The sequence below is a fragment of the Muscardinus avellanarius genome (genome assembly GCF_963383645.1).
Source record: "Muscardinus avellanarius genome assembly, chromosome: 15".
Lineage (NCBI taxonomy): Eukaryota > Metazoa > Chordata > Mammalia > Rodentia > Gliridae > Muscardinus > Muscardinus avellanarius.
In genome coordinates this window covers 85,845,068-85,858,140 of record NC_137801.1, presented here as the reverse complement: position 1 = coordinate 85,858,140, position 13,073 = coordinate 85,845,068, and the positions used below count along the sequence as shown (strand labels likewise).

At 47.9% G+C, this 13,073-nt stretch overlaps 1 protein-coding gene across 1 annotated transcript in view; it reads left to right on the top strand.

Moving 5' to 3' along the window:
* Nucleotides 1–258: 258 nt before the first annotated feature.
* The window catches only part of POLR1A (RNA polymerase I subunit A), a gene marked incomplete at both ends in the record, with an annotated part of 68,860 nt that continues 56,045 nt past the window's right edge, over nucleotides 259–13,073 (top strand). The window contains 6 exons of the mRNA XM_080711847.1: nucleotides 259–335; nucleotides 5,395–5,599; nucleotides 6,729–6,878; nucleotides 8,354–8,461; nucleotides 9,972–10,057; nucleotides 10,148–10,251. Of these exons, the coding sequence (XP_080567973.1) occupies nucleotides 259–335; nucleotides 5,395–5,599; nucleotides 6,729–6,878; nucleotides 8,354–8,461; nucleotides 9,972–10,057; nucleotides 10,148–10,251 (730 nt within the window). The remainder of the gene's footprint in view (nucleotides 336–5,394; nucleotides 5,600–6,728; nucleotides 6,879–8,353; nucleotides 8,462–9,971; nucleotides 10,058–10,147; nucleotides 10,252–13,073) is intronic.

The following is a 13,073-nucleotide window of genomic DNA, read 5'->3' as shown; positions in this document are numbered from 1 at the left end:
CGCCATCAGGACGCATCCTCCGCCTCGAAGATAAAGTTTAATCTGTTATTTTTATTTCCGCGATTTATATATCTTCGAATATTCTTGAAATAGAAGCGGGCGTCCGAGTGCCAAAGTGCCTCCCCCCGCGGAAGTGGTCTCGCCCAGAGCGGGCTTCCGGGCGCCGCTCGCGCAGGCGCAGTGCGCGGCGCGTGGTGGCTGCGGCTCGGCGCGGGCTGGGCGCTCGCGGCTGCCCGGGTCTGCCCGGCCGGACGCGAGATGGCGGGCTCCAGACACACGCCCTGGCGGCGGCTGCAGGGCATTTCCTTCGGGATGTACTCCGCGGAGGAGCTCAGGTGGGAGTGGAGGAGGGACGCGCAGGGTGCGGGTCCCGGGTCGCGCGGAACGTGCGGGCCGAGGGCTGGGCGGGCGGCCGCCGGCGTCCTCCGTCAGCCCGGGCGCGCGAGCGCTCCGTGTCCCCGACGCTGTTCCTGAGCGCATCTCTTTCTGTTTACAAAACGACCAGCTCAGGTGCTAAGCCCTCTTTGCCAGGACTCCGCTCCATTTTCTTATTTGCTAAGCCGTGGGAACTCTTCAGTCTTCGGCGTGGTAGGACAGTCTCGGTCACGCTCTTCAAACTTGTCTCTCCTCCAGGAGCTTACTGCCTCTCGTTTTGGTGACAAGTACTTTTTCCTCCCTCTTTTTGCCAACCTACAAATGTTTGGGAATCGTCCGCTTCTTGTCCGGCAGTGAGCAAGATATTGATGAACAAAAGTCTGTTTTTCTTTCCACTTAAATGTTGGTGTTCCTCGCGTTCCTACTTTGGTCCTGTTGTTGTTGTTGTTGTTGTTTTCCTCAGTATTATTTATTGTTAACAGTGCGCTGGTCTAGAATTTCCAATTATTTATCACCTTAAGTAGATAGAATTTAATCCAGAAGCAAAATGAGATAGGATGCTTGAATTTGGTGACTTGCTGTTTTTTACTATTGTTGTTGTTGTTATTATTATTACTATACTGGGAGTTAAATCCGGGAGCATTCTGCCTCTGAGCTACACGCCCAGCCCTTTTTATTTTGAAACAGGGTCTTGCTAAGTTGTGGAGGCTGGCCTTAAACCTGCGATCCTCGTCTCAGCCTTCCAAATAATGAAATTACAGGCATATGCCACCACATGGCTGTTGGCTTGAAAATTATTTAAAGATAATTGGGGCATTTTAGGCAGGGAACAGCGTGAGCAGATTTATATTCATTAGGGACCTTGTAAACCCTTTTGGATCTGGAGTTGAAACATTTAAATAATTAATTCTCCCCTTCATTCTCTTAGTTTTTTATACTTAAGTTCCCAGAGTGGACGATGCTGCCCCTTGGTGGACACAGAAAGGAAATATAGATACTTTTTTTTTAAAGTATTTCCCTGCCTCTTTCTGTTTATTCACTTAAAGAAGGTAGGTTTTTAGAGAGATACTGTGTAATTTTTTTTTCCCCCTTGAAAAGGAAGTGGTAAGCCAAATAAGTTTAGGAACCCATGCTCCAAAAGCTTTCCCTCTCAGAGTAAAAATCAAGCCCTTAAAACTTAAAATCAATTGCAAGGGCCGCTCTGGTCCTTAACTGTACCTCTATTGCAAGCACCTTAACCTCCTTGCTGTCCCATAACACCACAGGACACACCCATTCCAGGATATTTGCAGCCTCTGCTTCCTGTAAAGCCCTCTGCCTAGGTGACTGCACGGCTTGCCCCCTCATCTCCTAGAAGTGTTTGCCCAAATACCTCCAGGGAGTGGGCTTCTCTAGCTGCTGGCCCACCCTGTCTACCAGGCGGGGTTTTTTCCATAGCACTCTGTCATCCAACAATCCAACAGACTGTATACTTACGTTGTTTTTCTGTTTCTCTTCTTCCAGTTGAACGCAATGCCTATAACATAGGGGCCCTCCTTTTGTTTTCCTAGCGCCTAAAAGTAGTTCGCACATACAGGGTATTTGTTGAGTTGGTGAGTGGAGAAGCTGTGTGCTCACCACTTGGTGCTCTCAGGCTTTACCACAGACACTTGGTACCTCTGGTTACAGGAAAGGAAAATCAGGCCCTGAAAATACAATGTCTCTAGAAACTGGGAGGGGTCGTCCGCAAACCTAAGTCCGTAAGACTCAAGCTCCGTGTTCTCTACTGGAATCCTTGCTGGTGCCCCTTCCCATCCAGCCTAGTCCTATAATGATGAGAGGGATTCTTCTCCTCTAACAGAGAACTCGCTCCTGGACGTATGTGTTATATAAGTTATCTTCTAATCATCCTAATAGAGCTGCTGTGGTGCCTCATTTTAGGTGAGGAAAAAAATAGTAATCAAAGGACATAACAGAGGGAAGAGCAACCCAGGGAATGGGAGAAAACATTAGCAAATCACATCATTGATGAGAGAAACTCCCTATAACTCAACAACAAAAATCCCAATTTAAGAATAGGCAAGCGGTGGCGCACGCTTGTAGTCCCAGCATTGGGGAGGCTGAGACAGGAGGATCGCCATTCACGGACAGCCTCAGCTACTTAGTGAGGCCCTTTGCAACTCAATGAGACCCTGTTTCAAGATAATAAAAAATAGGGCTGGGGATGTAGCTCGGAAGTAGAATGCCAGACTTCTATCTCCAGAACCGCAAAAAAAAAAAAAAGAAGAAGAAGAAGAATAGGTAAAAGACTCAAAAAGACACATGGCCAAAGAAGATACACAAATGGCCAATAAGCACATGGGAAGATGTGCAGCATCATTAGGGAAATGTAAATGAAAACTACAGTGAGGTACCATCCCAAACTCAGGGCGACTGCTATAAAAAAAAAAAATGAGAGCAGCAGATGCTGGTAAGAATTTAGAGAAAGTAGGACTGTACACGGTTGGTGGGAATGTTAAATGGTATGGCCACTGTGGAAACAGCACGCTGCTTCCTCAAAACATTAGAAATGAAATGACCCTGTGATTCAGCAAATCAACATCTGGATACCTGTCCAAAGGATCCAGTGCAGAGTCAGTTATTTGCACACCCGTGTGCCTATGGCAGCAGCATTCACAACTTGAAAACAAGCCACATGTCTATGAATGGTGAGTCGTTAAAATGTGATACAGAGGCCGGGCGTGGTGGGCACGCTTGTAATCCCCGCGCTTGGGAGGCTGAGACAGGAGGATCGCGCAGGTTCGAAGCCAGCCTTGTGGGCGCTAGCTTAGGAGACCCTGTTTCCAAATAAAAATGTAAAAATAGGTCTGGGAGTGTAGCCTGGAGGTAGAAAGGCTTCCGGGAACCCCAGTACCACCAAAAAAAAAAAAAATGTGATACAGACATACACTGAAATATCCAGCCCAGGAAAGGAAGGACATTCTGGTAAGGACCACAACACAGCTGAACCTTGAGGGTATCATGCTTAGTGAAATAGCCAGTCACGAAAGGACAAGTGCGATTTAATTCCACTTACATGTGGTACCTAGAGGAGTCTGGTTAACTGAAACGTAAAGCAATGGCGGGTGCCAGGAGGGAGGGGGAACGAGTTACTGTATAATGGGTAGAATTTCACCTTCGCAGGATGAGTTCTGGAGGTGAAAGGTGGAATGGTAGCACAGGATATTTAATACCACTGAACTAGACTCTTCAAAGTGGTTAACATGGTAAGTTTTATGTTACATTTTACTAACAATTTCAGAAATATTGAAAAAAACAAGAAAGCCAAGTAATTTGTTCAGTGTTAAAACAATTCAGGTTGCAGGTGGACTCCAGGAGCGTGGGAAGAAACCACACGCATAATGCCAGGTTGAAGTTTCTGATGCAATTCACTTAGTCGAGAGCCACAGAAACAGGTCTGCGGGAGCCTGTGCCCTCACAGTGGCACTGCCCTGCAGCGTAAGCTCTTCTGGATCTGACCCGCGCGGGTCTTGATGGACCCTCATCATCTTAATAAGCCGCCATTCCTTGAGAAATTAGCGCGAGGTATTTTTATGTAGGTTTCCTCTCGGATATGAGATCGGGATGGTTCCTTTTTCCTTTATTTTCCAAATTAGAAAGGAAAAGCTTTGAAAGGCAAAGTAGGCACTATCAAAGAATGGTCCTGGGTCATTTAACCACGAGGACTCTTCCGAGCAGTGCAACGTTAGGCAATTTTATCATTGTATAAGCATGATAGACTACACTACATAGCCTAGTTTCACACCTGGATGATAGGGCCTGCTGTCCGCCTAAGCTGTATGGTAGATGCTGGAGCGTATGTGGCCCCTGTTTGACTAAGATGTCATTAGGCAGGGTATGGCTTGTTATTTAGTGGTTTTATAGGAGACCCCTTTAAACCAGACATAAAATCTGATGAAACCTTTTGTTAAGCAAGTTCTGTTTCTCAAAGCTTTGAATATCTGTGCGTTTTTTTTTTTCTCTTTATTTTTAGGTACTGAGTATTGAACTCGAGGACATTATACCTCTGAGCCACACCTCCCAGCCCTATTTTATTTTTTAGTTTAAAATGGTATAAGTTGCAGAGGGCCTGACTGGATTGCTGAGGCTGGCCAGGAACCTGCAATCTTGTCTCCGCCTCCCAAGTACTGACATACAAGTTGCATCACCACTTGTGGCTAGTATTTGTGTTGAATTTTCTTGAATTTGCTTTTCTTCCAACGGTTCCTCCGCACGGGATGTATTGCCTCGCCGTCCCTTCATCGAGCTCTCTGGGCTCTGGAGTCAGGTCTGTCTTTCCCGCCTTCTGTCTGGGTCATCCAGCTCCTCTGAGCCTCAGGTTCTTCCACTGAAAACCACATTTAGCCGGGCGCGGTGGGCACGCTTGTCATCCCCGCGCTTGGGAGGCAGAGACAGGAGGATCGCGCAGGTTCGAAGCCAGCCCCGTGCTGGCTTAGGAGACCCTGTTTCCAAATAAAAATGTAAAAATAGGTCTGGGAGTGTAGCCCGGAGGTAGAAGGGCTTCCAGGAACCCCAGTACCGCCAAAAAAAAAAAAAAAAAAAAAACTACATTTAGTGAGGCTCAACTCATTAAATCTGAGGAGCTTATGCCCGGATATTTTAAGTTAAGGTATTCTTGAGAGAGAAAACTTTGAGAGCTAAGTCCAAGAGTAAATAGAACTGCTTGTGAATCATTGAGTGTTTAGTAGGTGCTACCCCCTTTTTATAAAGTTTACCAATGCATTCGGTGCCAGTTTTGTTTCAAATCCGTTTAGAGATTTTGCCAATCTTATTCATTTAGCACATGCTTGTTTCGTACCCTGGTGTGGCAGTTCTGTGCTAAGTGTTGGGTACAGCGTGACCAAGGCAGACAGGGATCTGCCCTCTGGAACCGTCAGAGGAGACACTAACTATTCACCTAAATACAGCGTAAGTGCTGAAAAGGAGACGTCAAAGACACTGGTAACCTGAGTTTTCCCCTGGTCTTTTTTATCTCCTTAGGAAATTAAGTGTTAAGCCAATCACGAACCCTCGCTACCTGGACAGCCTGGGGAACCCGTCAGCAAATGGCCTGTATGATTTGGCTTTGGGCCCTGCGGATTCCAAAGAAGTGTGCTCCACCTGCGTCCAAGATTTCAACAACTGCTCTGGGCACCTGGGCCACATCGAGCTCCCTCTCACAGTGTACAACCCTCTCCTCTTTGATGTACGTGCCGCCCCAGGCGGGTGGGTCTCGGGCTGCTGGTGGGCTTGTGAGGGCTGCCTCTGCGAGGAGCTTAAGCCCAGATATTTTAAGTTAAAGTGTTCTGTACAGAGAAAACGTTGAGAGCCAAGTGCAGTGAAGGTTAAGCATCCTTTATCCAAAACGTCTGAGACCAAAATGTTTTGGACTTCAAACATTTTCAGATTTTAAATGTATATTGAGACATCTCGGGGAACCCAAATTTAAACATGAAACTCGAAGATAATATTTGTGTGTGTGTTGGGAATTAAACTCAGGGCACTCTCTTCAAGCTATACCCCAGCCCTAGTTTTCTATATTGAAGCGGCCTTGTGAATTTGCTCAGGCTGACCTCCAACCTGTGACCCCCGTCTCGGCCCAGGTACTGAGATGGCGTGCCCCGCCACGCCTGGCCATGTAGACATTTCTACTGCACCCTCGTTTTAACTTCAACCCATCATATGAGGTCAAGTTGGGTCATGTTGGAACTCAAAAAATGTCAGGTTTTGGAGCTTTTTGGATTCCAGGCCTTCAGAGAAGTTCTTGCTGTAACTTCAGTGTACCCTGTGGCGTACATAGGTAATTTCAGCATGAGTCCAGCCCTGTTTTTTATTCTTTATTTTGAAACAGGGTCTCACTAAGTAGCTGAGGCTGGCTGCGAACCGCAATCCTCCTGTCTCAGCCTCCCGAATGCTGGGATTACAAGCGTGCCCACCGTGCCCGGCGGTGCTTAGCTTTTTTTATCAGCTAGCTCGGCCTCTGGGGGTCATTTTTTGCTATTCAGATGGTGGTGTGCATGGACATGATTCAACTGTTAATATTATTAAAGAAAAGTTTTTATTTTCATAAAGTAGTTGGAATCAAATAAAAGTAATTTCCTGTCTCAGAGCATACATCCTAAGTAAATTTCAAATTGTAATGGACTAAAATGAAACCATTAACTATAGGGTAGTATTTACCCAATTCTCAGAATTAGAAAGGCCTTTGTAAACATCAGCTGCAGTGGAATTCTCAAAGGAGCAGACTGACTTCAGGAAGGAAATTCTCGTGAGTGCACTGGGATCCCGTGAGGACTTTCCCTTTTTGACGCCCTGTTTTCTACCCCTCACTTCAGAAACTCTACCTCCTGCTCCGAGGCTCCTGCCTAAACTGCCACATGCTGACTTGTCCCCGGGCTGTGATTCACCTCTTGCTCTGCCAGCTGAGGGTTCTGGAAGTTGGGGCGCTACACGCAGTCTACGAGCTAGAGCGGATTCTGAACACGGTATGTGGGTAGCGGTGCCATGGAAATCGGGAACGCCAAGTGGTAGGAATAGGAGTCCTTGTCTGTACTCCTTCCCCAGAAGGTTTGATCTCTATATCATATAAGTGGCTACCACTAGCTTGATGTAAAAACTCGAAGTTGTTAGAGTGATTGAAAACATGTTAACAAAACAGTTATGCCCGGGGCCACCCCAGCCTAGAAGCTCCGCGCCCCCACAACACTCAGTATTTCCACAGTGCCTGGGCCCTCGAGGACATGCCTAGTCAGGGAAGCGTAGAGCTGTGGCTTATTTTGTATTTATAATTTATAGTCTTTCCAGTCCAGTTATGGTTGAACCAGTCTGAGTCATTTTGGCCATTAGCAATATAAGATAATAAGACAATTGGCATCTCCACGGTTATCCCATTTATAGGGGGCAGAGCTGAAAAGTTAACCTTGGGTCAAATTTGTCAGAAAGGCAGAGGGAGGATATTTTTAAACTTTTATTCAGAGTAAGTTATATTTTTTCTAAGGATTTGTTCATCCCATCCAAAGTTTTATTGGTATAAAATTACTTATAGTGCCTACTATCTTTTATATTTATTTATTTGTTTGTTTATTTTGGTGGTACTGGGGTTCCTGGAAGCCCTTCTACCTCCGGACTACACTCCCAGACCTATTTTATTTTTGGAAACAGGGTCTCTTAAGCCAGCACAGCTGGCTTTGAACCTGCGCGATCCTCCTGTCTCTGCCTCCCAAGTGCGAGGATTACAAGCGTGCACCACCACGCCCGGCTTGCCTGCTATCTTTTTAAAAAATTCCTTTGTAAAATACACAAACTGAAGTGTGATCGTGTGTACACCACATGGTGCCTTCAGGAGCGAGCATCACCGAGTCCCAGAGGCCCCCTCTCTCTGTGTTTTGTGCTGTCTCTGTGTTTTGTGCTGTCGCCGTGCTATGGCATAGTTGGGGCCCTGAGACAGCACTGTCTTCCTTCAGAGAGGACTGCACTGCTGCCGCGTGCCGGGCGTTGTCCGCCGAGACTGTCATGGGAGGGCTGGCGGCTCCTGGGGTGGAGCCTTTGGCCCCGTCTTAACTGTTCTGTGCGGGGTGGCGTCCTGTTGGGCTCCTGTCTGCTCACACCCTAGACTCTGATCTCTGTCTCCGGCGCCATTGAGGGTTTCAACATGAAAGGGCCGCCCTGTCCTGCTTGTTTCTCACTGTCCTGTCGGTGCTGCAAAGAACTAAGATTTTTAAAAATACTGTATTGTCTTGGTTCCTGCAGTCTTCGGTTTGGTGTAATAATCCAGTGTACGGTCGTTGGAAGCAAGCTGCGCCGTGTCGTCTGACAGCGTCGCCTCGCTGTGGTGGAAATACCCCAGACAGCGTGGTGCCTGCTCCTCCCTTCCAGCCAGCTCTAGCTGGGCACAGCAGTGCCGTGTGGCGGGCATATGCTTAGTTTTCTGCCATAATACAGTTTTCTTCTTTGTTTTCAGTTTCTGGAAGAAAATGCTGATCCTTCTGCCTTTGAAATTCAGGAAGAGTTAGAACAGTACACAACTAAAATTGTGCAGAACAACCTCCTGGGGGGCCCAGGCACGCACGTGAGTTGTCCCGCCTCTTCCCTGACGCTCTGGTTCACACGTGAGCTGTCCCCCTCTTCCCTGACGCTCTGGTTCACACGTGAGCTGTCCCCCTCTTCCCTGACGCTCTGGTTCACACGTGAGCTGTCCCGCCTTCTGTTCCCTGATGCTTTCTGGTTAGCATAGTTATACTTTTCTTTGCACTGTCATTTGCTAATGTTTTTGTGGGGGTTTTTGTTTGTTGTGTTGTACTGGGGATTGAACTCGGGCATTCCACCTCTGACCTACACCCCCAGCCTTACTTTCTTTTGAGACAGGGAGGTTCTCGCTAAGTTGCTGAGGGCCTTGCCAAGTTGCTGAGGCTGGCCTTGAACTGTGGTCCTGTGTCTCAGCCTCTCAGTAGTGGATGACAGGCAGGCACCACCTGCCCGGCCTGCCTGTGCTTTTGGCTCCTAAGTGGGCCTGGGTTTGACTCCCAGCGCTGCCTCTCTGGAGGCGTCTGGCCTTGTGAGTCATATAACTGTCCCTGGGTGTCTTTCCATCTTTAATGCCTGCTGCAGGCCCCATGGGATGATGGAGGTCATTTAGACAGAGCATCTAGTAAGCATCCTTTGAGAATGGTATGTTTGCTATTCTTTTTCTCCCACACTTGCTTTCTGAACTACTGCTGTGCCCCTTCCCCTCTAATGCCCATGTGCATGTTCCCTTGTCGTGGCTGAATGGGGTGAGTAATCAGCCGTGTACTTATCTTAACCTCAGAATCATCTCCTGCACACTTTGACACCAGAGATTCTGGTGCAGTTGGTCTAGGGTAGGGCAGCCAGTGTGCATGCCCTCCTGGGAGCCCTGAGGTCTGAGGGGAGGCAGTGGGGCGGTACGCAGCCGCTCCTGAGAGGCTTAAAGTTACGTGGCTTGTAGTCATTGAGCACTTCCTGTACCCAAGCCCTCCGCTGCCCTCATGATTTCCTTATCTTAGCACCAGCCTTCTGGGTGGCTGCTATTTGTATTCCCATATGAGGAGTAAGGAAGCAAGCCTCAAGGAAATGGCTCAGTGGCTGGGCACGGTGATGCCTGCCTACAATTCTAGCTACTTGGGAGGCTGAGAGGACTGCGAGGTAAGGCCAGCCCAGGCAACTTAGTGAGACGCCATTTCAAACAACAAGAAGGCTGGGAGGTGAGAGCCCCTGGGTGCAGTGAAGGGAAGGAGGGGAGGAGGGGAAGAAAGAAAAAGGGAAAGAAAAATAAAATACAGAAAGGAAGACTTGTCCAGGGATTGGCAGCACTCAGCTATTTCAGGGGTATGTGAGAGTTTTATTTAATTTTTTTCAGTGCTGGGGCTAGAACCTGGGGCTTAATGCATGCTAGGCAAACTGTTACCACTGAGCTACACCCCCAGCCTGTCTCAGAAAAATTTATTTAAGAAAGTTAGTGTGGTTTCCTGTGGTTAAGAATAAAAGGTGAAAACCACAAAGTGAAGACATACTGGATTTTCTCCCAAATGGCACACCCAGGCTGTGGCTTCTTTTAACAGGTGAAAAATGTGTGTGAGAGCAGGAGCAAACTCATAGCCTGCTTCTGGAGGGCACACATGAGCGCGAAGCGGTGTCCCCACTGCAAGTGAGTACCAGCAGAGGAGGCTCCCGCCCTCAGCCTGGTAAGCGTCCCATCGGGCTTGCATCTCCCCATCATAACTGTCCTTTTGTGCAGGACCGGGCGCTCAGTTGTCCGAAAGGAGCACAACAGCAAGCTGACGATCACGTATCCAACCGTGGTGCACAAGAAGTCTGGCGAGAAGGACACAGAGCCCCAGGGTAAGCAGCTGGGGCTGGAGCTGCTCCTGGCTGTGCCGTGGGCTGTGTCCCAGCCTGGGGGTATCTGGTCCCCTTTGCCACATGTTCTACAGCTGGGTGTGGCCAGGCCTCTCCCCAGGAGACCTGGTGGGCAGAGCTGAGCTCTGGAGCCATCCTCACAGGCGCCTCTCGCCATACAAAGTCATTTCTCTGGGCCATTTTCCAATAAGTAACAACAACTTATCTGGCAAATACATTGAAACATCATTAGAAAACAAGTGTGTATTTGTTTGGGAATAGATCCTAGGTGAATTATTTATTTATTTATTTTGTGTGTGTGTGGTACCGGGGATGAAACCCAGGGGCCTTCTACCTCTGGGCTACACTCTCAGACCTATTTTATATTTTATTTGGAAAGAGGGTCTCACTAAGTTGCTTAAAGCCTCACTAAATACTTGAGGCTGGCTTTGAACCCGCGCAATCCTGTCTCAGCCTCCCAAGTACTGGGATTACAAACACGAATCTCCATGCCCAGCTAGGTGAATAATTTTAAGAACTATAAACATTCAACAAAAAGCGTCTCCTAGCCGGGCACGGTGGCACACACTTGTAATCCCAGTACTTGGGAGGCTGAGACAGAAGGATCACAGGTTCACTGCCAGCCTCAGCTACTTAGACCCTGTTTCAAAATAAAAGGAAGTAGAATGTCCCTGGGTTCAATCCCGAGTACCGCAAACAAAAAGGCCTGAGCAGATGGTGTCACTGCACCTTTTCCCAAGGCTCGGGAGTATGCGTGAGGTAGGGATAAGCTCCCCTCCTGGAAATACAAGTGCTGTCTTCTACACTGAGGACTGGCAAGGCTTGGAGTAATTGTTTTCTACTTAACTTTTTATTTTAGAATTTTAGACTTACAGAGCAGTACACGTATAGAGTTGCTGTGTGCTGTTTACGCCCTTATGTAGCCTCTTACGTCCCTGTGTGCATTTGTTATAACTGGGATTCTAACAGGCATTATTTGAAGTATGCCAATTTATCCAGCCATAATGGCCTTTTTATGTTGTAGGACCCAATCCAAGAGACTGCACCACATTTAGAAAGCTTTCTTTATTCGGGTTAATTGTTAATAGTTAACAGCACAAGAGTGGGTTTTCTTTTTCTTACCTATAAATAATTTTCTCTTAATGCCCTTCAAACAAATTTCTCTTAACACCATTTGGGAATTGCCACTGTGGCCCTTAGGATTCCTTAAAGATGTTACTAGGTTGAGAATAAAGATTGTCAGAATTTTAGGAGAAGCCGGGCGTGGTGGCGCACGCTTGTGATCCCAGTACTTGGGAGGCTGAGACAGGAGGATCGCGCAGGTTCAAAGCCAGCCTCAGCAACTTATAAAATAGGTCTGGAAGTGTAGCCCAGAGGTAGAAAGCTCCTGGGTTCCACCCCCAGTACCACAAACATAAATAAAAAGACTTTTAGAAGATAACTGTGTTTGGGGTTCAGATGTCCAACAGTTAAGTAGCCTTTCAGTGCCTTTGCCAGACTCACTCTTGTAAAGTAATCTTTCTCTGGAGCCATGAGAATATGGTAATACAACCAAGAGTCCACGCACTAGAAACACAGACAGTCAGTGGTCTTGGTGCCAGGGTGGAGTTTGTTTTTCTAGTTGGTTTTGCACTAGGATGGAACCTAGTGCTTCCGCACCCCACTGAGCTCTGTTTCTGGCCCCTTTTCTTTACTGTACTACAGGGTCTCACTAAGTTGCTCGGGCTGGCCTTGAACTTGTGATCCTCCTGCCTCAACCTCCTGTGTGGCTGTGATTACAGGCTTGCAGCACTATACCCACTTCGGAATTGGGTTTTTATATCTAACAAACATGTGCTTTTAGCCAGCATGGTGGCGCACGCTTGTAATCCCAGCATTTGGGAGGCTGAGACAGGAGGATCACGGTTTGCAGACAGCTTCAACTACTTAGTGAGGCCCTTTGCAACTCAATGAGATCCTGTTTCAAACTAAAGACTAAAAAATAGGGCTGGGGGTGTGGCTCAGGTAGAATGCCCCTGGGCTCCATCCCTAGTACTGAAAAAACAAAACAAAACTATGTGCTTGCTGGGCACTTAGCATCATGCCAAGGTCTGTGTGTTGGCAAATGCAGTTCCAAAGTGGACGCTAGATCATGTGACCTCTTTTCTCAGGCCAGTAACTTGGGGAGCAGCTGCGGATCTTTACATGGGTCAGGCCACGTTCCTTAGACCAGAGAGAGTCAAGAAGTGAGGCCTGCTGGGTGTGGTGGCGCACACTTGTAATTCCAGTACTTGGGAGGCTGAGACAGGAGGATCGCAGGTTCATGGCCAGCCTCAGCAATTTGTGAGACCCTCTGCAACTTAGTGAGGCCTTATTTAAAAATAAAGAATAAAATAGGGCTGGGAGTTTAGCTGAGAGGTAGAATGCCCCTGGGTTTAATCTCCAGTACCGCAAAGAAAAGAAATGAGGCCACAGAGAAATGCTCGCCACAGCCTGGCGATCCCAGGAGGATTGCTGTGAGCCTGTGAAACGCTCAGTGTCTTCCAGTGAGTGCCCCAGCCCGCAGGCGCAGTAGCAGTTCAAAAGGTTTCTGGCAGCCGAGACCCTCCTGCCTGTTGAGATCTAGTCTTCCTAGGCTTACTGACACTCCCCGCCCAGACCCCCTTCTGTATGGTAGCTGTTACAGACGAAAGGAATGCACACCCGAGGTACTCACATCAGCAGGTGCGTCTCAGTGTTGTAAGCTGGGGATGAGCCTTGGCAGGTGCGGGTGCAGGTGCAGACCATCCGTGGGAGGAGGCGGCCTCCTGCAGATCTCTTCTGAG